Source organism: Poecile atricapillus, chromosome 1, assembly GCF_030490865.1.
Source record: "Poecile atricapillus isolate bPoeAtr1 chromosome 1, bPoeAtr1.hap1, whole genome shotgun sequence".
In the NCBI taxonomy this organism is placed as follows: Eukaryota; Metazoa; Chordata; class Aves; order Passeriformes; family Paridae; genus Poecile; species Poecile atricapillus.
Window position 1 is genome coordinate 68,839,939 of NC_081249.1, and position 26,137 is coordinate 68,866,075.

The 26,137-nt window shown below is 44.2% G+C and overlaps 1 protein-coding gene across 3 annotated transcripts in view; it reads left to right on the forward strand.

Annotated features, from left to right (window-relative positions):
• SLC7A1 (solute carrier family 7 member 1) overlaps window positions 1–26,137 on the forward strand; it is a 42,563-nt gene that overhangs the window by 6,175 nt on the left and 10,251 nt on the right. Inside the window, exons 1-10 of one of the 3 annotated variants that reach the window (XM_058826207.1) lie at window positions 9,275–9,290; window positions 9,690–10,073; window positions 14,842–15,000; window positions 17,024–17,198; window positions 19,050–19,174; window positions 20,707–20,929; window positions 21,713–21,852; window positions 23,505–23,607; window positions 25,333–25,544; window positions 25,895–26,043. In XM_058826207.1, the coding sequence (XP_058682190.1) occupies window positions 9,278–9,290; window positions 9,690–10,073; window positions 14,842–15,000; window positions 17,024–17,198; window positions 19,050–19,174; window positions 20,707–20,929; window positions 21,713–21,852; window positions 23,505–23,607; window positions 25,333–25,544; window positions 25,895–26,043 (1,683 nt within the window). In that variant the 5' untranslated portion in view covers window positions 9,275–9,277. Of the gene's footprint in view, window positions 1–9,274; window positions 9,291–9,689; window positions 10,074–14,485; window positions 14,737–14,841; window positions 15,001–17,023; window positions 17,199–19,049; window positions 19,175–20,706; window positions 20,930–21,712; window positions 21,853–23,504; window positions 23,608–25,332; window positions 25,545–25,894; window positions 26,044–26,137 lie in introns of those variants that run through there. The other 2 variants (XM_058826215.1, XM_058826224.1) reach the window with 2 other exon arrangements.

Sequence of the window (26,137 nt, forward strand, 5' to 3'; positions counted from 1 at the left end):
TACTAATCAGACATCATGCTTGTATGATTTGCTGTGCTCTGTACTTAATTTAGACTTAAATGCCTAAAATGGGTGCAGTTTTCCGAGGCATTTTGTTGTAAATCCATCAGTTTAGGAGCTGTGAAGTCTTTGCAGTGATGGCTTGTGGGATAATTTGCAAAACACTTACAAGACTGAATTTTTTTCCACATAGCCCCCTGCTTTATCTCATCTGCTCCACCTCCTTGCACCATCCTCAGCTCCCATTTTTCTGTATGTGTATGTCTAGGCTACACTGATGTAGGCATATCCTATAGTCCTGGCAGCCAGGCTCTGTGACCAGCCTGTGCAACCAATTCTCATCCCAAAACGATGGTCCCTGGTGAGGCACGTGTCATGGACTGGTGGGGAAGGGGAGTCATTTATTGGCCCAACAAGCTGGAACATTGCCATATTCCAGTTACACTGGGAGTGTGACCACACCATTGGTGCTTATCATGCTCCTCTGCCTTCGATGGGGCTACCCAGGCTGCCTCATATATGGCTTCCTAGTGTGTGAGCTTCTCATGCTGTTCCAAGGCAGCTGAGTCATTGGTGACTCATCCAAGTCCTGCGCTGTTGTCTCCTTCAACACTGAGTGACTGGTCAGTGGGGTAGGTCTGATCAATGGGCAGTACTAGTTGGATCAGATGGTAGGATTCAGTCATTGCTTTCATTCCAGTGTGCATTAGGGCACTGTCTATCAGGGGAAGGTGTTTCTGAAGAACTTTATGGTGGGTATTACATGGAAGAGCCACCCCTGAAACTGCAGGCACGCAGCAGCCTCTCTGCTGCAGGAGAGGATGTGACTGCACACACTAGCCAAGGGTTGTGAAGTACTTGTCTGTGCCTGCAATGATGAACATGTGATGTTTGGAAGGAGCTGATCCCTCCCCAGCCCTTGAATTGTGGCTGGAATGTGGGAAAACTGAATCTAAAAGCAAACATTTTAACTCCTTTCACAGTCTTTTTTGTATGGTGTAAATCATAGTCGCTAAAGCTTTAGCATTAAGTCTGCAGTCATGCAAGAGCCCTCAGAAGATTGTAATATATTTTTTAATTCAGCTGGTTTGTTCAATGAGAAATTAACTTCAGTTTCTTCAGAAAAGGGAAGCTTAATTATTCCACTGTGTTGAGTGTCTCTCCAACAGCCACACCAGAGTGCAGGGCTGGCAGAATCTCACTTAGAATTCTGCATGGGGCAAGCCCTTGAATGGCCTGCAAACCAGTGGAGAAACTCCTAAATGAACAAAAATGTGCTCTAATTACTTTGCTAATGACTTTGTTTTGATTGCAGAAGCATAAAGGAGTAATGTAGCATATTTTGGATTTTCACAGAATCCTAGAGTGGTTTGGGATTGGAAGGAACCTTTGAAGTTCCATGCAGTCCAATCACCTGCCATGGGGTTATTCAAAGCCCCATCCATCCTGACTCTGAATGATTAATTTGCATACACAGTTACCTAGGGGATAGCAAAACCTTCCTCAGACACCTGCAATCTCCTGCAGGAGGCAAGGAGCCCCATGACTTGACCACATACAGTTTCTGTTCCCCTTCCTCCCTGAATGAGTATGTGTCCAGCACAGGCTGAATTCTCCCTTATGTGAGCAGTTCCTCTGAGGTTTGTTACAGAGCGTTTTCTCTGAAAAAGCTATTTAAACTCTTCCAGCTCATTCACAGAAACAACGCTTCTGCTTTCCCAGCAAAGTACCCTTTATAATAATGGAGGAAGCTTTTAATTGGGACAGCATTTTTTTTAATGGGGACTATTTTTTAATTGGTGCAGCAGTGCTGGGAGCATGCCTGTTTGAGAAACATCTGATCTGCAGACATGCTGATCCACAGGGGTGGCTACAGGTCTGTGGTCCAGCCCGTCAGTCAGGCAGGATGCTCATGGGTTGCTTGGCAAGGGTGACCAGGATCTGCAGCTGCCCCATGGTCCTGCCTCCAGCTGGAGTCGCCACTGTTCTCCATGACCTACCTGCAGGCCTCCACTTGCTCCCTGCTGCTCAGGGATGTAGCAAGGTCCAATTATTTATACCCACTTTGATCTGCCCCTTGTCTGCACCTGAAAGTCCCAGCTGAGCTGTGCCCTTCATCCTGGTGAAATAATGGTGTTTGGGGAAGTCTTCTTCCTTTCTTCTGTCAGTCTGATTGGATGTGTCCCATGTCTGTGCAGGATACTTTTTGTTCTGCATGAAAGTTGGGGCTCTTAAAGTTTTGTTTGTTTCCTCACTATTGTTTTAATAACAAACCAACTTCTGCTGCTGTCTAACTTACTTCCTTATCCCGAGGGACATTTCCCACCTTCTTCCAAGCACCATTGTCCAAGGATCATAACTGGTTTATGCTGAATGACATGGCCAGGGCTTTTGGCTAAGCATTCGTTTTATCAGGGTTTAAGGAGACAGAAGATCACTTATTTAATATTGTTTCCCAAGGCATTAATTTTTTTCTGGTCAATACCGAGGCTGAGTCCCTGGCAGTTTATGGATGATGGGTTTTTTCAAGTGAATCCCTGCCAGTCATTCAGGCTTTCATTTGGGAAGTTTAATTATCAGTGGAGATCCCCTTTGGTGTTAGGACAAATTGAGGGAGTTAAATCAAGCAATTTTCTTGCAAGGTGTAATTTGAAGTCATGCTGAGGAACTATTTGAGGAGACGGTACCAGAGCTGGTGGGAGACTTTTCAATTAGATGCTTTTTCATCAGAAAATAGTGATTCATATAATTAGAGAGGTGTGATGGCTTTAATGGCTAGGCAGGAAGACATTTCCTTAACTTTTTTATTTCTCAGGAGCTGTGGATGGCAAATGGACTGGTGTCCTCCTCAAAACATCTGGGTGCTGTTTTGAGCTGACAGGATCCTCACCAGCTGAAATTTGAGGTGTTGGCTAAAACGGCTGAGGTTGCTGTAGGAACCTTTCATTGGATGGTGCTTCTCAGATGGGAATCTATCCTGGAAAGTGTCACATCCCTCTCCCCTCTGCCCTTTCCCCTCTCCCTCCTCCCCTGTAGTCACAGTGTTGAGTTTGTTTCAGTGGTGGTGGTTTTCAGCATGATTCCCCAGGTGATTATTCTGGTACAGCTATGGGTTGATAGGCAGTAGGCTGGGGAGAGGAAGATCTGATTTCATGATTTAACCCTGCCAAAACAAACATATTGTCTGGCTGCACCTGTTCTCCCTGTTTTGAGGCAGGGTACACTATATCCAGTTGGAGTCCAAAAGCTATTTCTCTAACCTGTTTTTGCAGCACTTGGGTGGAAGAGATCTGATATTGTACCTTGTCCCAACCTTTCATTGTGCCCGCAGCTGGAAAGTGATTGTAACATCAAATTCCCAACTGCGAATTAAGCATGATATGGTGGGAACTAGTGTCTATCCAACCTTTTCCCTGTTGAATGGCTTACTGAGTGCCACATTTGATGATAATCACAGCTAGAGCTTTGTGCAGAAGAAAGGGCATTACAATTTCCATTTTGGAGATTTTGAAGCTTGTATTCTGGATATCTGAAGTACTCTTTTCATGACTTCCACAGCAGGAACCTCCCTTCTTTACTTTGGTCAAAAATGACTGCTCGTTTCAAAATGGATTTTTTGTATTGTCACAAATAACCCTGATCGACTCTCCTGCAGGTATTGAGACAAAACGCTGACGCTTGCCTGTTTTGAAATTATGGAGAAGTTGAGAATTCCTGTCTGAACTTGTGGAAAAGGATGGTCTTTGCCACCTTGGAAGTTGCCCTGGGATGAGAGGATTTTCTGACTTTGGTACAGCCAGTAGCCATGACATTTTGGAAAGCAATTGAGTGAGCTGCAGCACCCTGATGTTTCCTGTGGCAGTAATTGAGCACCTTCTTCATGTCCTCTGGGACTTGGTGGTCACCTTTCAGTAACTGACTGCTGGTCAGTGTGTGGTATAGCGATTATAAAGAGCACCTCACTGCACCTTTTCCAATGAAATAAATCCTCCAGGTCTGTGAGACAGCTGGGGAGGAGTGGGCCATGCTGCTTTGAAAATGATCCTAATACTCAGGGGATGGAGGAATAGAAACCTGCAGCATGCTCAGCTGTCCGTGACAGCGGGCTGGTCCCTAAGCACCACCTCCCTTGTGGTGTTAAAGGATCTGGTCAGCAAAGGAGAGTAATATGATCCCCTTCTGATAGGCAGTGTGCCTTTAAGCAGGTGAATAAGATTGAGGTTTGTGTACACTGCACACCCACACCTGTGTGTGCCCGTATCTTTGTTTAGTGTGTTGTTTGTATTCAACTACCTGGTTCCCTTCCTTCTGAGTAGCAAATGGCTGATCATGATTTTTAATGACAAAATTGGCAAAGAATTTAACATTAATGTCCATATATAGATAAGTATATACACTCAAATGTAATCTAGATTAACGTATATTGAGGTATATGCATACATTTTCACACATACTAAAAAAAATAATGATAAACAAGCAGGGAGCAGTTTAACAGCACATAGACAATACCTTCATTTTCTGGTTAAAATACTTCAGTAGGACGGCATCTCTTCACACAAAATGAAACAAATGCAAAGAATTGCAGCTGCTTTGGTGGCTTTTGACCTGGACTCCTTGCCATTGCTGCTGCTATAGTGAGATAACCTCCAGCTTTGCATAATGCTTGGTCATGCCTTTTCTTTCACTGGCCTTTTTCCTGGTGGCTGCATCTGCAAATGGCTACAGTCAAAGTCTCTGAGCTGGTCCTCAGCATTAGTCCCAAGTGTATCTTCTCTAAACTGCCTGCCTTCTGCAGCACAGCTGATGAGGACACTTGGAGCCGCTTCAGGGACACAGCCAGATGCAACTTAGGGTGTGATGCCACATCCTTTGCTTCTAAAAGTCTAGAGAGGGGTGCTCAAATACCTGTTGGGAAGGTTCAGTGTCTTTTGTAGCCATCTTGACTCTGCTCTGTTGCTTGTTGCAGAGTAACATAAAACATTGGAGTTTTTTAAGGCAAGACATTTTGGAATGACATATCTCTTACACAATGCTCACTTTATACTGGAATGGATCACACCCAGGACTGATGTGCCTGGGTAACTTGGTTTTCTGAATAATGCTTCAGAAAACATTCAGGAGATCTAGTTTGGTCCCTTACTTTATGACCTTTTGCATTTAGGAGTCAGCAGTCAAATCTGACACCCCCAAAATACCTGTAATGCTAATAGCAGTAGTAGGAATTGAAGTTTTCCATCTCTTTTCCTCTGTAGGACTTCCATGTGAATGATGCTGCCATGGGGATGGAAGCAGCAAAATCAGTCTTTTGAAAAGGGCTCCCAAGGGGGTTGATAGCTATGTGTTGATCAACTGCTTGGCATCATCACTACGTGCTTGTTTGGGGACCATGTTTGAACTAAAAATACAGGGTGAAAACCATTCCACATTGTCAAATGTAGCAGCATGGTGTGAGCACAAGCTCTTTGTTCCACAAGCTCTTTGTTCTGCAGACTTGTAGCAGTGATTATACAGCTGTATGGGGCATATTTTTCCTCAGCATCCTTTTGGTCTTCAACAAATGTCAGATTGTCCACAGGACATAACTGTTGTGAGAGAAGGGTACTGATGGCAGTAGACATTTCCATGTGTTTCAAAATGGATATAAACATATGTGGGACAATGCTGAATGAGAATTTCAGCTCACTCGCCTTCCAAGGAGATGTCTGGGGACTTTGTTGGACATGCAGCAAGGTTAGGCTTAGGTTTTCTTCTTTCCTTAGTAGAAAACTCCTTGTTCTGCTTAATCAGCTTTAGTTTTATGTTCTTCTGCAAATTGGAGAAGAAAACTCTCAGGAGCAGCAATGCCTTGAAATAGGTAAGGAGTGGCATTTCAGAAGTTGAAACAACTTGTAATTGCTGAGGAAGTGATAGTATTGCTTATGTAAAATGGTGTCCTGTCAGCTTATTTTTACACATGGTGTTTTATGTTTAGCTGGACAGATGTTTATTATGGTTTACTTTTTTGCTGTCAACCACATGGCAGATTGCTTATTTTCTTATGGGTTTGTTTTGAGGATTGGGGAAGGAAATCTATCAACCTGATATAATAGGTATGTTAACCATTAGATAAAAGGAGGAAGAATATATTATTTTATTTGAAAATACAATAGAGTCAAGACACAAAAAGTTGGACAGGGAACAAAAGTAATAAACATAAAATGCACTGTAAATAAAACACCAGTAGCAGTTGGACTATTGAAGTTGGTGGGAGCTTTGCCATCAACTTTAGTGGGACAGGATTCACCCAAGGATGTGGCCCCTGGCTCAGGGTCCACCCTGCTAGGCTACCTGGGTGTGTCCTTGCTTCCCACCGCTCCCAAAGACCTCTGCTTCAGCCAAAACATGGAGATACCCAAAGCCTTGGGGGTGAAGCCATTTCCTACACAGGGTCTGAGTGTCTGGGACTTGCAGCTCAGTGTTTCTCACTGGAGAAACCAGAGCTAAGGCAGGGGTGAGAGCTAGGCATTTGCAGAACAAAACTAATATAATCTATATTCATTCTGATTGACGTTTCCTCGTCTTGAAGGTGGCTAGGTACCATCTGGTAACATTTATGGAATAATTTATATTGTTTTATGTTATCAGGTCTTCATTATGCCACAGGAATACTGACTGTGCATTAAAAAAAAAAGGCTCATCTTTTCAAGTGAGGTTGGAAGTGGAACCAGCCCAGAACAAAGGGTCACTTCAAAGTCAAGGATGACTGTTTGAGAAGGCAAAATCACAGCTGGATCCAACTTCTAAGGAGGGGAAAAATCATAATCTCTGCCAAAATCACCCTTTGATACACTTGCAAAGATAACAAATGATACACAGAAGGTTTTGGGCAGAGGTGTAATGACTCTGTACAGCATCCTGCTAAACCAAAAGATTGTTCTCCTGAAAAAAATCCCACCTGTCTTCATTGAAGGTCTCTTTGTCAAGAAACAGTGAATATAATTGAAAGTGAAAGGTTGCTTTGATACCTGCTGTTTCAAAAGCAAAGAAAACATGTAAGAGATGTTTAGGAAGGTGATCAGTGGCCTGTGAGATGAATGATAGTGCTGTGTGTGAGGGCCACAGAACGTGGCTGCATTGCAGGCTCCCCGTTTGTTACTTGCAGGATGTAGGAAGTATTCTATTCACAACAGAGATACTCGGACTTTGAGATGCTTTTTGGGAAAGAGGGAGTTGATACCTTGATCTGGAATTCATCTAGAAGAGCACTCTGCTGGCATTAAGCCAATTGCAGGATGTTGGTCTTAATTTCCAGGGCTGTCATAATTAAATAGCCCCTCTTCTAAGCAAATTATCCATAAAAAACAGTTCTGCTTTATTCTTGATGGCCATAGTACAGCTGTGAGCACCTGTAGATAGGCCCAAAGGAGCTTCCAAGTGATATTGCTTTGAAATATTTTTCTTCTGGGATACTCTTGAGTGATATGTAAACTTGAAATAATTTACTAGGTAATTTTTATAGTGACTAAATTGTATGTCCCCCTGCCCCCTAGGACCTTGCCAAGTTCTCACCCTGGTCCTCCATCTCTGCACCAAGGCTCTGTTCCTCTCCTGGGGACATTGCCCCTTGCCAACCCTGTTTTTGCCAAGGAAGTGATTTGTCATGATGTGTGTGTCTGTGACAAGGCAGGGAATTGGGGACCAGTTACCCCTTCATTTTCAGTGCAGAATTAAAACTGCTAAGTTATGTTTGTTTTACAGGATACCAGGTTTTGTTAAGGTAGGTGGCTGTGCAAGAAGTAAGAGGTCTACCATTGTTGTTAGGTAGCGTCCTAGAAAACAACAGAATTCATAGGAGGTACTCCAGTGCCACAGTCTTCTTGTCCATTTCACCCACTTCAGAGTTTGTGACTGCCCTGTCCCAGCTTTAGGGAGGTGGGCAGTTGTCCAGCCAAAAGCAATCCTGACATGGACTTGGGTAAGGTTCAGGTGGGAAGGAGACTGAGTGAGCAATTTGACATATGAATGCATTTAGGTAAATGTTGCTGTTGGACATGAATAGGTTACATGAACACAGCTCGAGGTGTGGTGAAAGGAAGAGCGAACTTTATTTCTTCTCAGAATTTATAGGTTTCTGACCACGGCCAGGGATTGGATAGTCAGGATAACACCTTCCCAACCGCACTGGCCGTGAGACATGGCCATCAAAAGATGTGTATCAGAAAGAATGTGTACATATCTATGTTTACAGTTACTGTTCTGGGAAAATCTATGTCAGCAAGCTCAGAAAACTGAGTTTTCAGGGTGACAGGTAAAGACTTAGGTCTATCTTCCTGCTGAAGGGAGAAGATAGGAAGATAGAACACTCTGTTCTAGACAGAACTAGAGTGTTCTATCTTCCTATCATGTATGTTGGGAACTCCCATAGTTAATGAAACAAGATTTCTGTCGTATTGGCCTAAAACCTGCCTTTCTTTATTTGTCTAAATCCATGTCTGTTGGGAGCATGTTTGAGAGCTGTTGGTGGGGTACAGTTCCTGACACAGTGGGTTTTGTAAATCCTCAGCCCTAGTTCCTGCAGTTGTAATTACTTTCTCATAGTAGGGGAGTTAGTGTAAAGCCAAGAGAAAGGGATTTAAGCCAGGACTTTGGATCGTTGTCTTGGAAAAGTGAAGAGGATTTTTGGTTTTGTAGTTGATGCTGCAGTGACAAAATTGAAGCATGGATTTAACAGTTGCCTCAATTAAGTTTCTTAGCATGTATTTTCCCACCTTTTACACTAGGTTTTAGCTGGAGCTGATAAAGTACCAGTCTCAATGAACTGTACTGTAAATTGCATTTAGGAGTATTTTTTGCCTGCACGTTATTCTCAGCATAGTATTGATGTCCGTGTGCAATGTGTACTGATGGAAAGAGTTATGCCTCAATCCAGCATTGCATTTAAATAGAATAACCTCTTCCCTTTTCCATAATTAATGAAGAACTATTTTTAAAGCCAGGCTTAATGGTGCAGTGCGAGTACCAGGGTGAGGCTGTTGGAGCTAGAGGATGCAATCTGAGATGGAAGATGAGGTTCATCCTTGTAGGCTGTGGCCACACAGCCTGTAGATTTGTAGAGCAAAGCAGAGAAAATCTGGTGTCTGCACAACACATCTTACAGAGGAGGTTGTCCTGGAGTAGCTGTTCCCTCAGGCTGAGAATTCATCAGGTCGGGATGTGTTACATACACCCCTGCAAGGTCCTCTGGTTTAAATTCATCCCATTAGTACAGGGTTTGGGCATTCCACAAGCTCTCTGCATTATGAGCCAGTGTGGTAAGTGGGGCATCTGGGACATTCACTTTTAAAGTACTCTCTTGCCCAGAACAGGAAAACCCCTCTGAAATCTGAAAGACAAAATTTGCATTTTTTAGTTTACTAGTGAGCTGTGATAATGGAGCAGGGTGGGAGCTGGACTGAAGTATTTCCTCTCTGCCTGGATTGCACAAAGTTTGCGTGACTGAGAGTTGGAAGCAGAAAATGGTTTTTTATTTTAATTCTCCATGACAGGTCTGGATAAAATGCCAAAGGAGACATTTCACCCTGTAAAAAGGTGGAAAATGGGAACATTTCATTTGCTGAAATGTAACAGGGCTGTAGTATTATACCTGTGCAGTGATGCTGATGCAGGAGGGTATTGTGGTCTGGATAATGATGGCAGCATCTTTCTTGCAGGCCCAAACAGGAAGATGGAGTGTCAAAAAATTACCAATTTTGGAAACCAGCTTCTTCGTCGGAAAAATGTGGACTGCACTCGAGAAGACAGTCGCCTCTCGCGATGCCTTAACACATTTGACTTGGTGGCTCTGGGTGTAGGCAGCACTTTGGGTGCAGGTGTCTATGTACTGGCTGGAGCTGTGGCACGGGAAAATGCAGGACCTGCCATCGTTATCTCCTTCTTGATTGCCGCCTTGGCCTCAGTGCTGGCCGGACTCTGCTATGGAGAATTCGGTGCTCGAGTTCCTAAGACGGGATCAGCTTATCTCTACAGCTACGTGACTGTGGGTGAGCTGTGGGCCTTCATCACAGGGTGGAATCTAATCCTCTCCTATGTTATTGGTAAGTATGGTGGGTGTGCTGCAAGACCCTAGTTTTAGCTCAAGCTGGCAGCCTGGTCTGTAATGTCACCCTTGTTTGGGTGCCTGTGTTACTGTTGCAAAATAGATGCTTCACTCTTGCACTCACCGAGGATTTCAGGACTCAGCAGTGGGATGCGTTTTTGATGGCTTCTGCCAGCTGGTGAGGTGAGTGGTGTGCTGCTGGCTGAGGGCTTATTGCTGCTGGGAATTCCTCTGAATCTCCACCTCGTCCCTCTGGCATCCCCTGGCTGCTGCACACTTGCTAGGGCACAAGAGAGTGTCCTCTCTGCTGAGAAAGGAGCTGCTCACAGAAATATGCTTTTATACAGAGCATCTGTGCTCACAGCTGATCAAGGATTAATTCTGGTCCCTTTGGGATCTGTTTAAAGTATCTGGAGATAAGAGTTTTGTCTTGTGAATTGCTGCAGAATTAATCTTGAGATGATCTTAAGGTTCACAGTCTCTGGAAAATACAAACCAAATCCCTTCTAAGCCCTTGACTCCCACAAGGAGAGGCCCTGGATCAAACTCAGAGCATGCGCTGTGCAACTCAGCTGATGCATTAAAACTTAGCCACACTTTGCTAATTAAAGATTCATGTCTTTTCAAGCACATTCTGGGCAGGCTGCTTGTTATCTCGCCTCTCAGGCTGTAACACTCACCAGCTGAGACTGAAAGCTTGCTAGTTAAACTGAAAACTATGCTAAATTACTAAAGGGAGTTGGTTTTTTTAAAACGCATTTTATGAGATTTGTAAGCATTACCTTGGAATTTAGTTTCCATGGTACTTGGAGGGTAAGATCGTATCAAGAACAACATAGTGGCATAGCAGCTGCCTGTCTGAGACCATGCTGGCTTTCCTCTATGGGTTACCTGAAATATTTTTCTCCTCTTCCTTCTCCAAAAAAACAAAACAAAACAAAAAAAAGAAGATGAAAAGCCAGAGTCAATTCAACTCCTCTCCTTAAGAAATCAGAGTCCTGTAGCTATTTTGTGAATTACATTCACTGCAAGGAGTAGATAAAAATAATTTTTAAAAAAAGTAAGCGTATAATTTCCTCCAGACTTCTGCGATGGACACTGCTTAGGCTACACGTAGAAAAATTGAACAGACTTCCTGGTAATTTTTCTTCTGTTCCAGAAATTAAATGATAAATCGTCTCCTTCATGCCCTTCATCTAGTTCGTTTTGGGGCCCTTCCTACCATGATACTGGACGACCAAAATGAGTGACATAGCCGTGGTTGCTGTCCCAAAACCTGATTCTGCAAATGCACTATGAAAAGTTTTGCCTACTGAATGTTCTACTCCGAAGATCTGGGCTCAGAGTGGTATTTCCGAGATTTTTTTTTTTTTTTTCCCCTTCATGATGGATTTTGAACAACTGCCTCAGTTCTTGTTTCAGAGTTGGCTGCTCACTGTATTGTCACAAGGCAGAAATTTCAGTAAAAAATAAGTAGATACTATGCATGAATGTGTTCAAATACAACTTACTTTTTTTTTAGTCCTGTGTCAAGAATGTGTATTTGCAAACTGTCTTTCTCATCACTTGTGAGAAAGAGTGGCTAAGGTGGCAAAACACTGGGGGAGGATATGAGGTAAAGGAGCTCTCTTTATCTTACCCAGCTTTTGTCTCAGAGCTAATTGCCCCTCTCGTGAGCAAGGACAGCTCCCAAGAGCTTCTGAGGCGTGGAAGAGAAAGATATGTTGGATCCCCAGTCAACTCTCTCGATGAGACTTTTGAAAGTGTTTATAATGGTTCCTGTACTCTGGGTTAGACACATGGGAGAAATACAGACCAGATAATCTCAAGAGGTCAAAATAACACAGAAGTTTGCTGGCAAACTTTTGAAAAAGCTGGAAACCTTGGCTAAAGACCTAGTACAACATCTGATCAATATAAAGCATTTCTCACTGCATTAATTTAGCCCATCAAACTTACCACACTTTAAACACGTTCTATTAAGTTACTGTAAATGGTCCTAGAAGAGGGAATTAGAAGAAGGAGTGAAGGACAGAGAAGATACAGAAAAGCACACACAGCTACCAATGCCTGCGTTCCAGCAGTGTTCAGATACAAACTTCAAAAGGAAGGTAGGGTCAAGACGTGCTGCACTCGTGCTCAGCCTTAAAAGCCCCAGGGCCTTCATGGGCTCTGCCCCGAGGTGGGACTTCTGGTCATTTGGCCATGCAGGAGCTGGGTTAGGCAGAGTGGAGCCCTGCCCCTTCTGTGCCAATGCAGGGCTGGAATAGAGGCCGGGGGGTTTGGGGGCAGGGCACTGCCTCACCAGGGCAAAGCTTGGCCTGCTCTCTCTCACACACACGCACAGACATCTCTAAATGTCTCAAGATATCAGTCCTTCTCGTCTCTGGCAGGCACATGCTGCTCTTCAGAGACAGGGCTTGAGAGGGGCAGAAAACCAATTTTTTTTTTTTCTAATCTTGCTGAGAAAATGTCAAGCAGTGCATCGAAAATGTGCATCTCTAAGGGGCTTGGCCAGCTTGGTGTTTTTATGTTGAGGTTCTCAGACATTGGCTTAGCAAGTATGAGGTGCAAAAAGAAATCCTGGGGTCCCAAGGATGGGTGGCCAGTAGCTGTTAATTAATTGAAGTGATTTGACTTGGGGGAAAGCTCATGTGGAGTCTTGGAGGTGGGTAATGAGAAAAAAAATGGGTGTGCAACTGATCAGTTACAGTCTAGAGAGAAGGAGAAAGGTGTCCAGGACCAGGATCTGATGTGAATTTTCTTCTGGGATGATGTGGGTTTGCAGAGCTCTGCCAGACTGTGGGATGCATTTCAGGAACTAGAAACTGGTGGGAGCTGGTAGTATGATGATTAATAGGATCTCTGGGAAGTGGGTGCTGCTGGGGTTTCCTGGCACCGGGTGGCCTCCTTGCCTGTGCCTGTTCCTGCAGTGAGCCCAGCACCCGAGCTCTGCAGTTCTTCTGGGAGCTGTGTGCTTTAGGCAGGAGCCAAATCCGCTCTGGTGAGGCTGTGCTGATCCAGAGCTAGTAAATCCTCCTGGGTACAAGCTGAATGTCTTTGCACTGTGCTCTATAATAACAGCAAGATATTATCCAGGTGTCTGCGTTGTTGCAAGAATGTCAGAGTCCCCCTGCTCCCTCAGGCCTGGTGGTTACAGAGAGTTCCAGATAAATGTCTGATAGTTATGTGGAACTGGCATCCAAGCAGCTGGCATCTAATATAACACATGCAGGAGCTGGGTGTTCCCGTCCTAGAATGTGAAATATTAGAACTAGGACAAAAAAATAGCACTAAAATAGTCTTCTTCCTCAAATTGTGCCAAAGCTAACCTAAAAAATTGTAATGTGGTATACGGTAACTTCTGCAATTTCTCAAGATTGAATTGATGGCAGTGATGTCCAAACTCTTTAAAGGTGTTCACACTGTGCACTTTTCTGTCTTGGTGAACAGAAGAGTCTCCCAACAGGTCTGTTCTGCAGCTTAAATTTTTATGCTGTTGCAAAGCTGGATTGGGCAGGTGAGTGTTCCCAGCTGTGCTGCAGGTGCTGCCCACCGCTGCTGCAGAGGATTTGGCTGTAGATGAGCACAGACATTGTTTGACAGGATTGCAGGTGCCGGAGTTGGGACCTGAACACCCACTCACAGGTGAGTGTGGCAGGACAGACTGTTCTGGGTGGAAAGGGGCCCCTGATGGCATCCTCTGAGAACTGCTCTGCAAGCCAAAACTAAGCCAAGCTCTTTTTTTATCTAGGTAATTATGTACAGTAATAATTATGATATGCAATTAAGTGCTGTTATATATCGTGTATGTACTGTCTAAGACATTGGGAGTGTCACAGTAGCCACAAAGCCAGAAGTTTGCTTTTACCCAAGCCTACTTATTTGACAAAATGCTGTCACTGTCTGGTGGTAGTTCTTTGCTGTTACTGTTTCAGTTCTCTAAAATGACTTTTATGGCCTAGACACTGTCCCCAGCTTGCTTGTCCTGAGACCCCAGGTTCAGTCCTCACCCCATCAAGCTGCAAATAGTTGGATGCACTTGAAGAGAAACAAAAAGCAGCCCCAGAGGGTGAAGCCTGAGCACTTGCTGCAGGCGGGAGCTGTTCTACTTGCTGTGGTCATCACCAGCATTTTGCAATAGGCTGACTTATGCTCAGATAACATGTAAATTGTATCTGAGTCTTTTTCCTGCTTGGATGCTATAGTACTGGAGGTCAGAGCAGACCTGAGTGTTGCCAGAGTGCAGAGCTGGCCACTGGTGTGGTTCAGGTTCTGGTGCTCCAGCATCGCACTGCTGGAGGGCAGCTGGATTTTGTAAGGTCTCTCTGCCTGGGCTGCAGTCACCTAACTGGGGCTGCCAGGGACTTCTGCCAGCATTACATTTGGACCTCTCTGGTAACAGAAGTTACTAGGTTTGGGGACAGGTTCGGCCCTTGGGGGTGTAAACAAAAGGTCAGTCAGGGCAGCATCTGAGGCAGAGTTGAGGTTTGCAAAGAAGTCAGACTTAAAAGGATTTTTCTCATCTTGTCAGCTTAGCATGAGTCTGAGGCCCTCCACCTGTGTGTGTTACCATCAGAGCAGATGCCAAGCATGAATGCAGGCTGTGGGCTGGGTATGGAGAGGAAAGGCTATTCCCAGCACCTGGGAGCACGTGCAAGGTTGCTTTGAGGCCCTCTGTATTGAAAAACCTTACAAGGCTCCCTCTGGTTTGTAATGTGTGCCAGCCACACAGGGTGATCTTTGTCCTTTCTGTCCTCTGGCAGGAACCTCAAGTGTGGCCAGAGCTTGGAGCGCAACGTTTGATGAAATCATAGGGCAGCACATTGAAAAATTTTGTATTAAATACATGACGATGGATGCTCCCGGAGTGCTAGCAAAATACCCAGACATCTTTGCTGTGGTGATAATCATCATCCTAACAGGTGAGGCACTGGAGGGTTTTGTGGGTCTTGCACCTCCTTCTTCTGTAATCTCATTGGTTGCTCTTGGAATGAGCATGAAGTCCTGATTTATTTTGAACAACATCTTAAAGACTCTTTCTTTGCTACAAGTGTTGGAATGACCTATATAGCTGCTGTGGAGTTAGCACAGGGCACAGCCTGTTTACAAGGTTTTTAATTAGAGGAGAGCATTTTCAATATTTTTTGAGCCACTTTTAAAATCTTCAATCAAATAAGGAGGAAAAGAAAAGATGACTTGTTATCCTCAATCAGGTATAGGAGTTTAATCCTTCCCTCCATAAATCCTATTAGACAAGAATTTCATGCACTTGGTCTATCAAACTTATTACCCTTTTGATAATCTGCCAGTTTTTGATGCCTTGAGCCAGGAAAGTGAGAGGAAAACAGAAAGAGGACTTGGTTACAGTCTCATATACTGTTTTGGTTTTTTTTTTAAATATATATAAGCTTCAGTTTGCAGAAGTGAATACAAGACTCCAGAGAAATAAATGTGTCATAGACAGTCAGCGCTTCCTTTTTTTTTTTTTTCTAAAAATGTGCCAAGCCTTTGATCATAAATTGGAAAGGTTTTGACAACTTGCAAGATCAAAATTCTTCTGAATGTTTACCTCTACTCCAGCTGGATCTTGCAAAGCATTACCAAGTTTAGGCAAATTTAAAAAACTATGCTTCCATACTCGTCTGTGGTTTCCTGCAGGCAGAAGCTGCAGTGTCACTCTAGCAAGGTTATCCTGACATTTCTGATCAGAATGGCCTTCTCACAGTGTGAGCTGTGCTTATGGGGACAGGCCTCATAAGCAAGGGATGCTTTGGCATTTGGGTTTGCATTCAGAGCTAGGACTGCATCGAGGCCTGCTGAAGCTGATAGCAGCCCTCTGTTTTCAGGAGTACATCTGAATGGGAGAGATTTTCCTCTTTGTTCATTTGTATGTAATATGAATTGCTCTCATTTCAAATCAGAATCTGGTCTTTCACCTTGGATAGAATTTACAAAATTTAGAACTCCTTACTTTAGCACTGCTGAGGTGTAAAATTACAAAGGTTACTTTATAGTAAGGTGGCTTTATGCTCCTATATGAAGCAAATTCCATGGATTTTAATAAAAAAGGTAAACCATTCTTTTCTAAAAAAAAAAGCTGCTGAAAGAGCATATCATCACCACAAGTTTTTTTCTGCTTGTACTGCCTTGAGCTTCAGATTTTTAAAAAGTACCTTACAAGTTTTTTTGGGCTGGTATACAGTCTTATCAAACACTTCTCTGATATGGCTGTCTCAGCTTATTTCCTATTTTAAAAGAGGAAAAGGTGAGTAAACAGGATGCTCCTCTCTCATTGAAGTCCCTTGGAGTAGCAGTAAAAGAACACTTCTCCCTTGGGCCCATGTGAAATTTTTTAACTTGTCCTTCAGCCTTAGATTTGAGTTAAAAGTTTCAGTTCTTAAAAATCAGAGACCTGAAGAGGAAGTTAAGTGAGCTTGTTGACCTGAGAAGCCAAGCTATGCTTCAGTGACATTTGCCAAGGCCTGTAGCCATGATCTTCTTCGGACAGATGATTTTAAGACCAAGCTGAAATCCTGCTCTCAGTGAACTCGCTGGCAAAGCTCTTGCTGATTTAAGTGGGAGCAGGATTCTCAAGATGCCACCTTCTTCTTTGTCTTCAGCTCTAGAAGTAGCTATTAGAAGCGGAATCCTTCTGGATTTGGTCCCTGCTCATATTTTCCTGTTTCTAAGGAAAGTTGGGTGTTGTTCATAAGTTCTGCATTTGGCCAAGACCTCTAAGACAATGTTCCTTCATTGAAAACCACCTGTTGTGCTTTCTCTGGGTCTCTGTATGGAGTTTGAGGCTGTGGGAGTAGTATAAGTGTATTAGCAAAGCACTTTACCAGAGACACAGAGCACAGCATGAACACAGTTGAGTTATGTCTATGTGTCTGCAGCACCTGCTGCTGATGGTGAAATACCTGACCTGTGCCATTTTTTCCTCAGGGCTTTTAGCTTTTGGTGTGAAAGAATCTGCCCTGGTGAACAAAGTGTTCACCTGCATCAACGTCCTTGTCCTTGGATTTGTCATGATCTCCGGCTTTGTGAAAGGATCTGTTAAAAACTGGAACCTGACTGAACAGGACATTTACAACACCAGCCACAGCATTTTCAAAGACAAGTCGGTTGGATGTTTTCTTTTCATCTCAGAAGCTGGTGCATTTTCAAAAGCAAGTTTAAATGGGGGGTTGTGGACTGAGTTAGAAAACCAGTGAGTGGGATGGCTGCCTCCTTTGCCAGATACCTTGGAGGCAAAGCTGTCTTTGGTGGGTGTTTGCTGAAAGCAGGCTGTGCTGATGGGCTGAAAGTGCCAGGAGTAGGCTGTGTCATCGTGGGCCCTGCTGCAGGACTGACCATATCTAGCCTTATAACCAGTATAGCATCCAAAGATGAGACAAAAGAGCTCTTTAGACAGTGTCCTACTCAAGTCTGCACCAGGCCGGCTCTAGTGCCTCTATGAAGCCATGTCCAAGTATAGCTGTGTACTTTTTTGAACACTTGGGCAATATCCTTGGGGCTTGGTTATACCATATACAGACCTTGTCCCAAATGCCTCAATAAAATGAAGGCAAGTTGCAGATTATTTTAGTGCATTGCAGCAAGCATATCATAAATCTGTTTTTAATGACATTTTGCTGCTTGGCCAAAATTCTGTCATCCTACACAAGATCAAAATTAAGGCGCTTACAAGGCTTACTAGTGAGACAAAGCTATTAGTTTTTGCTTGAGACTGTACCACACGGAATAAGGGCCTTTAAATATCTCCTCATATATCAGCTCAGTCCTGGCTTGCTACCGAAGCCCTTTATGATGGTCTGCAAGGAAGCACAGTTTGGCAAAATCTGGTGAGATTCATAAATGTTGTGTGGGTCAAATTTATCTTGTGTAAAAGAAGCTTCTCGATCCTCTCTTCAAAATTCAACCTGCTGCAAACAAATTGCTTCTATAGGACAGGTTCCCTGTCCTTCCCTCCTGCTATTCCCATGCAAGGAAAAATTACTGCAAGAGTTTCAAAGTATGAGTGCAGCTCTTTGACCTGTAGGACATACTTTATTTGTAAAATCTGTCTGGGGTTTATTTTATCATTATTTCCAGAGTAATCCACATTTGGGTTGTGCTATTTTTATAGGCCAGTTTTCATCTAGGTCTCAGCAGAGCTTCTATGAGAGAGTTCAGATGCTTATACGTGAGAAGACTTGCAGATTTGGGACTTACTTAACTGCCTTAATTCATCTTTACAAAGGCTTTTCACTGAAAAAGTGACCTAAGTCACTGGAACCGAAGGGTATGCTTGTTAAATGTCACTCAACACAAGGCACGTGGATCTGGGGTCGCAATCCAGAGTGAACTGGGATCTGCCTGTGTTTGTCTGCTGACTTAAATGACTTTTGGATAAGGCTCAGCAAAGCATTTGGTGTGTCAGGAATCCATGCTCCACTTCTCTCTCACAGGCATGGTTTGAATATGAGCTTGGCACAAGGAATTTGGAAGTTGAGAGTGGAAGATGGGGTGGATTTTAAGCAATCATAGCACCCTGCATTCCACTTCTGTGTCTGCTCACCTACCCTTTATCTGAGTCCATCTGAAGTAAAAAGTGGGTGGTTCACATGTTTCCCAGTCTTCAGCTTTTCCAAAAGCTTCTGTTTAAATGAATGTATGTGTCTACACACATGCAGTAATATTAGGAGAGGATTTTTAATATTCATGCTGTTTTTATCCACTGCACAAAACAGGTGGTGGGAACAAACCATGAACCATTTCTATTGCATGCATTCCCCAGGCTCTTACAGGCCGGTCCAAAGCTCAGCAGTGGGTAGGGCGTAGCATTTTGCCTGGTATTTGTGTGTGAGCATATGAAAGGGAGAGCCTGCTTCTTCAAACTTTGGCTTTGGATTTGGTTATGAGCTGTGTGAATAGCTTTGTGATTCCCTGCTAGGCAGGATCACTTCTAACCCAGTGCCATGCCTTTCAGTCAAACACAGGAAGAAAAGCTCTACGGTGTTGGAGGGTTTATGCCCTATGGATGGAAAGGAGTTCTCTCAGGGGCAGCCACGTGTTTTTATGCTTTTGTGGGATTTGACTGTATTGCTACTACAGGTAAGAGGAAGATGTCTTCATTCTGGTTGTGTACCTGGCTGCTGGTAGATTGACTTTCAGTAACATTGCAGAGCACAGATAACAGGGAATTCAGGACACTGCATTTGTTGTCCCTCTGAACCTCAGCTCAAAATAGGCTTTTGGCTCAGCTGATTCTAATAGTGAAAGTGCTGGATTTGTTCAAGTCCCTGAGTGCCTGAGCGCTGACTTGTAGCTGCTGTGGCACATGGATAAACTGTATAATCATGAGCTTCCTCTTGTCTTTGCCTGCAAGGCCCAAGCTTGTGGATGGTCAGTGATGACACTAACCAGGTCAAACCCCACAGAAAACTTGTCCAGGTTTACCAGCTAGGCAAACAGGGAAGGCCCAGTTTCACATACCTGATAGGAGTTTGAGCCTCTAACTCCAGATGGTATTTTAATCAACAGGTTATTCTGGAACAGAGTTCTTCAGTGCCTTCAGCTGAAAGAGCTCTGATGACTTGGAGTATTTTAAAGATCCAGAGAAAGAGGAAGCCTCTGGGGAGTAAATAGCACCCAAGAGCTGTGCCTCAGAATCAGGAGTTTTTACCTGTAAAGGTTAAGAGGTCTTGTTTTGAGAGAGAAGGCATCAGCATAGTCATATTTCTTGTGGCTAAGTTGAATCTTAATTCCGTGAAGAAAGTATTATCCTTAATTTCACATTTGACAAGAAGGGTTGAAGCAGAGGGAGAAGGGAATCATCACAGACAGATAAAGCATTAGTGCATCTTGCTCCAAGCAAGGAGTTGGAGAAGTGTTGGCTCCATTACTCCACCTAACCCTGGAGCCTCTCCTGGGAGAAACATTCATCTGCTTTTGACTTGTAGGTGTATGGATCTGTGTTTATCAGTTCATCCTGCTGAAATGCTGTATCTCCAGAGCTTTTGCTTTCAGAGAAGTTCTGTAGAGCTAGGAAAGTGCAAATCTGTTCTGTAATTGATCAGTGCCTGAATTTTGAGGAATTTTGGGTTTTTATACACGTTTTGTCCTACTTTTTTGGTTGTTGAAAATTTTCCGTAACAACTAGAGGGGGTTCTTTTGTTAAAAGGCATTTTCAAAGATCCATATGACTTTCAGGCACTGTCTTTCTCTGGAAGTGGCAGATGTTACTAAAATGGACATCCACAGATTTCCCCTACAATTGCACAATAATATCTTGTTCCATCATCTGTGATCCTTGAACTCTTCTTGGGTCTGCACCATCAGTAGGATAGAAGGAGTAGGATAAAAGGATGATCTGTTTTGAGGAAAGGACTGTTTTTAATCCAGATTGTTTCTGTGCCTGAGTTTACAAGGCTTCCATGAATGTGTGTCAGAAGTGACAGGAGCAGCAGAAATGGGAGCAAACAGGCTGTGTTATCTCAAGTGGATGGAGCAGGCCATCAGCATCATGGTCAAAGAGCACCTCTATGCCCATGAAACCTTTGAAAGACCCAGCCAGCACACCCACCCTAGGTTGGAATAAAGGTCTTGCTTGTAATTTAGCTGATATTTAAATTCCTTTCTTCTAGGTGAGGAGGTAAAAAACCCTCAGAAGGCCATTCCTATTGGCATTGTGGCATCTCTTCTCATCTGCTTTGTGGCTTATTTTGGCGTGTCGGCTGCCCTGACGCTCATGATGCCTTATTACCAGCTGGATACCAATAGCCCTTTACCCAATGCCTTTAAATATGTGGGTTGGGATGGAGCCAATTATGCAGTGGCTGTCGGTTCCTTGTGTGCACTTTCTACGAGGTAAGACACTGCTCTTCATTTTTGTATCTCTCAAGGCAAACATGTACCTCCACCTCCTTTAAGAAATGGAGCGGAGACCAGGGATGAAATTCAGAGCTACTGACCTCAAAAGAACTGGGATTTCACCTTGTGGTAGGTACCAGAGAAGCAGGTGACCAGTATCACTTCAGAAATTCCCATCTTAGCAGAAGACCCAACAGGTGCATCTCAGGAATATAAATCTGGATTGAGTCACTAAGTGATAGAGGCAACTGTGTAATGCAAGCATGATTTGGGTGCAAGACATCCTGGCCTGCTCAGTGGAGAGCAGACTTGTGTCAGACAAGGCAGGGTGCATCTTCAGGAGCTCATGGAGCTTACCATATCCAGGGCCATCTGTCCGCAGATTACCTGCAGGACAGCCATCTGGATGGGAAGCAGGGCAGGCTGGAAGCAGAACATGTCACCTCCTGAACTTGGAAGACCTATTTCAGATCAGCTTAGACATACTCCATTAGGTGAGCAACTCACAGAGGCTTATAGAAGTTACAGCTCTTTTACTGCCTGAAAGTCAGGCTGGTTTATGCCCCGTGGCTAAGTTCAGCTACCCAAAATTGTAGAGCTGCACCTCAGTTACCAGCTATCAGTAACATGGGTGTTCAGAGGGAGCCCTTGAAGGAGAAGCTGAAGTGAACAAAAGCCACCTGTTCTATAGTTACACTGCCATAAACTTGCTTTCACTTGTGTGCCTGTTCTCAGCAGGAGGTGACATAAGTAGATTATTTCTCCTTCCTGTGTCCGTAGTCTCCTTGGCTCCATGTTTCCGATGCCTCGAATAATTTATGCTATGGCAGAAGATGGACTTCTCTTTAAATTTTTGGCTAAAGTCAACGAGAAGAGGAAAACTCCCTTAGTTGCAACAGTGACATCAGGAGCTACTGCAGGTAAGATCCAAAGACTTGCACGAATCTTGAAATGGAGATTAAGCTCATCTTAAGGGCAGATAAGTCCATCTGACTCTAGCCCACTTACTAATTGGATATATTGCAGAACACAGCATCCCAGAGGGTGTCCTGGATTTCCAGGGCATGCCCTGGAGAGTCTGGGTGAGCATGAGTAGCTTGCTGTGTGCTTTTCCCTCTTTCTCAGAGCTCATTGCTGCCATCCTGTCGTATGCCAGGAACTACCTTTATCTGCTCAGCCAGCCTTAAAAGTAATTAACTCCCTGCAAGGTAGCAGCCAGTGGTGCCCCAGCATCCTTGTGGCTGTTGGCCTGGCTTGGCTGAAGACATGGCACCGCCCGTGGGTGGCAGCTCTGCAGAGGATGCCAGAGCAGCCGGAGACTGGCAGATGGCCCCTGTGCCATTGGCATTTGTTAATCAGTTAGTCACAGCTGGCAGCTATCCTGTTCTCCACTTCCTTCTCCTGGCCCCCTAGAAATATGGGAATTAAACCTCCCAGACAGCAAGAGTGAGCAGCTTACCCTGTTCTTGCAGCCGCCCCCTTCCTCATGATACCTGGCAAAGAGGAGAGCCTTGCTGTTTCCTCTTTACCTTCTGCTGCAAATGCAGCATGAACTGTGGGTACAAGAATGTGCCGCTTTTGGTGGGGAGTTGTGTCCTCCTGTGAAAGGGCTCAGCTCCTGCTTCTGGGACTCACAGAGTCTCTTCACAGCTTCCTTCTCCCACAACTTCCTCTTCAGGTATTCTTGGCTCTGGACCATGGTGGGGTAGGAAAAAGGGCAATATAAAGTAATAAAATAAAAGCTTTGCAGTCTCATCCAAGTGGTCCATAGTGCTTATGACTAAAACAAACATGAAGCTGCAGGGACAGCATTTGCCAGCTGAATTTGAAGGTTGGGCTAGTTGTTGGGCTCCAGGTTGTGCATTAAGGCTGGCCTGGACCAGGTTCAGCTCTGAGGTCCCTGCCCTCCCATATGACTGTTGGTGTCACCTGGTGTCTGACTGTGTGTCTTTTATCCACTTACTTGCCTTCTGAAAGCCTTACACAAAGTCTTGTACAACCAGGGTTACCTGGTGAGGGTGTGTAAGCAGGGTAATCCCTAAAGAATGGCAGCCTTTTTCTGGAAATCCCCATGATATCTGCTTCTTCAAGATGCCTTCTTTGATGCTTGGTCCCATTGCTTGCTCAAGCCTGATTTCACCCCAGCTGAGTTGAGACACCAGGGCAAGGTGTTGCCCATCGTCTGTTCCCTGTAGCTACTTCCAAGAGATAATTGTGACTTAAAGAGTGTTGCAGCTCCACTGGGGGACTAACAATGAAGTTGTGGCTTAAACCCCTGCTTTTTGTTGGTAGCTGGGTGAACATAGCTGTGTGAAAACTGGAATTTGTGGACAAGGCTGGAATTTACTCTAGTAAGCACTTCCTGTTTCAGCTAGTGAGGCTGGGACGGCCTGTGGAGTCTTAGGGTATTCATGCAGCAAGGCCTGCCTCTCCTTGTCTTGAGATATCTTGAGCTCCCCTACCAAGTCCTGAGCAAGAGTCATGTTTGCTGCATCGTTATTAACGTTCCTGAGATGTGCATGTTCTGCCATGTTGCTGATTTTTCTTCTCTCTTACCTTCCTCCTCCTACAGCTGTTATGGCCTTTCTCTTTGACTTGAAAGATCTTGTGGACCTCATGTCCATCGGGACCCTCCTGGCTTACTCCTTGGTAGCAGCCTGTGTGTTGGTACTGAGGTAAGAATGTAGAAGCTTTGTCTCTTCTGGCACACAGAGAGAATTCCACACAGCAGTCAGATGTTCTCATAGTTTCTGTGGGCACATCTCCAGCTACAAGCATGTGAAGAACTTGTTTCTTTTAAGCTCGTGGGGGACTGTGTTAGTTGGATCTACAGGGAGGTCCTCTGAACTAGCTAACCCTTGTTCCGTACCAGTCCTGCTGTGGTCAACTCTCAATGCCCCAGGAGATGCACCAAGGGTTAGTGAGGAAAGATATGTGATCCTGAATGCCTTCAGATTCCTGGACTACTCTCTACCCCACCAGTGGGGATATCATTTCAGGTTGTCCTCCTTTTGAAAGGGGATTTGAGATGAAGTCTAGCAGCAGGAAAAGAGCAGAGCATGTGTTTTCAGGATCAGTGTGTGTCTTTTAGACATGTTGAGTTCCCACAGCTTCCTAAACCTAAGCTAAAAATCTCTGGTCTTCAGTTCTTGGCACCTTACAGACAACAGCACTCGATTAATGAAAAAAAATGTCTGAAGATCATATTACTGAAAAATACCTTTGTGTGTTGAATGACTGATTCAGAATTGGAGGCTTTCACAGCAACTGCACTGAACTAAGAACAGTCTTGCAGCGGGTGAAGGGCTGGTGCTGTTTGGTAGTACCATTGCTTTGTGTTTGTGCTCTCCTCCCTGCCCCTTGAAAATTCTTTCCAATTTGCCTTGTCCATCTTAAGTTTCCTGATTTCCCAGCCTACTCTTTTTCTCAGAGCTAAAGATGGCTTTTTAATTTGTTTTTGCAAGCTGCTGTACCTATTGCATGACATTTCCCCCATCATGGGTTGGCAGAGCCGACAGCCTGTTTTGTAGTAGCCTGGGCAGCTGATTTGTCTGCCCCTTAATGGCTTAATGATGTAGCAGTTGAATTGTTTCCAGAGCTGTAAGATCTTGCCACTAGTTTATTTCTGTGGCTGGACCCGAGGATTTAACTGCATTTCACAATTCTCAATGTTTAGCAAATGCCTCATTGTGAATGCATCCCCGCAGGAACAGTGACTTTCAAAGTGGCCCAGTCCTTTAGTCAGACTTGTGGCTAAGTAACTTGACAAAACCTTCTGTAACAGAGAGCTGAGGCTGGAAGAGTGCTTTCAATGTATGGATCCACACTGTGTGTCACAGCACTGTTGAATGTGCTGTCCACATATGTGACAAACATTCTTGCTTCAGCTCTTCCTTCCCTGTGGCAGCAGACAAGCTGGCAGAAAGCTTGGGGTGGAGGAGTATGGGACACCAGGAATTGTTGCTGCCGGGTGTGGTACCTTCAGAGCTGTTAGCTCAGCCACCTCCTTGCCAAAATGCAGGAGCTGAACTGCTGCAGGTGACACAATGGCCTGGTTATGACCATCAGTCTGTCCCTCTGCTGTTTGCTTCTCCTGTCACTCAGTCATGTCTTGGTGACATGAATGACAGAGTTCATGAAAGGGAAGCACTGTCCATTTTAAAGCAGTTATATTACAACCAAGCTGTAGGTGATAAGAACTGGCCATATTTGCTTACATCATGATGACATCATTCCTTAAATTTCCCCTTGAAGCAGTAGGGTATAGATGTGACATGGGCCTGTTCTGGTGCTGTAAAGGTCTGGCTTGCAGCCATGACTGTCTGTGTGGCTTTTAAATTAGCGATACCTTCATTTAAAAGCCAAATTAACAAGCTCTTTGTGTCATTTCCTTTTCCTAGGTACCAGCCTGAGCAGCCTAATTTGGCATACCAGATGGCTAGGTCAACAGAGGAGACGGATAACAACGAGTCTGTGAGCACCAGTGAATCGCAGGCTGGGTTTCTGCCGGAGGAAGAGGAGAAGTTTTCCATCAAAGCCATACTGTGTTCCACAGATTCAGATCCTTCCAAATTCTCTGGTTTGGTGGTGAACGTCTCAACCTTCATCATTGGTAAGTGCTGGGCAGTGTGTCTTTGGGGCAGCGAGTTGGTGGTAGGGCTTTGTATTCACCTTGCTGGGAAAACTCACCTTCTTGATGTGATTTTGATGAGTTCTTGTAATGGCCAGAATAATTGAAGATTAAATTTCTGACTTAAAAATAAATCCATAGATGAAGTGTGTGGGGGTGTATAGTGGGAAAGGCATACCTGTTATGGTTAGGGTTTTTGTGAGTCACTGTTTTGTTTTGTTGTGAGCTTTCAGATTCTGCTTTGCCTGCTTATTATTTGTTCTTGGGTTTTCCCTGTATCCAAAAAAAAAAAAAAAAAAAAAAAATCAGTAACCTTTGGTGTCTGTTCACAGGTTTCCTTATTGTGGGTATCTGTATCCTGACTTCCCTTGAGCCAAACATTCTGATAAACACTGTACAGATTATTGCTGCCATCCTTGTTGTCACTATCATCTTCATTATACGGAAACAGCCTGAAAGCAAAACCAAACTCTCCTTTAAGGTGAATGTCCTGGGACATGTAGCTAGAAAAGAGGTGTCTGGGAGGTGGTTGGAGGAGGAAGTGCATGTATTGGCCCATATCAGAAGGGGGGCAC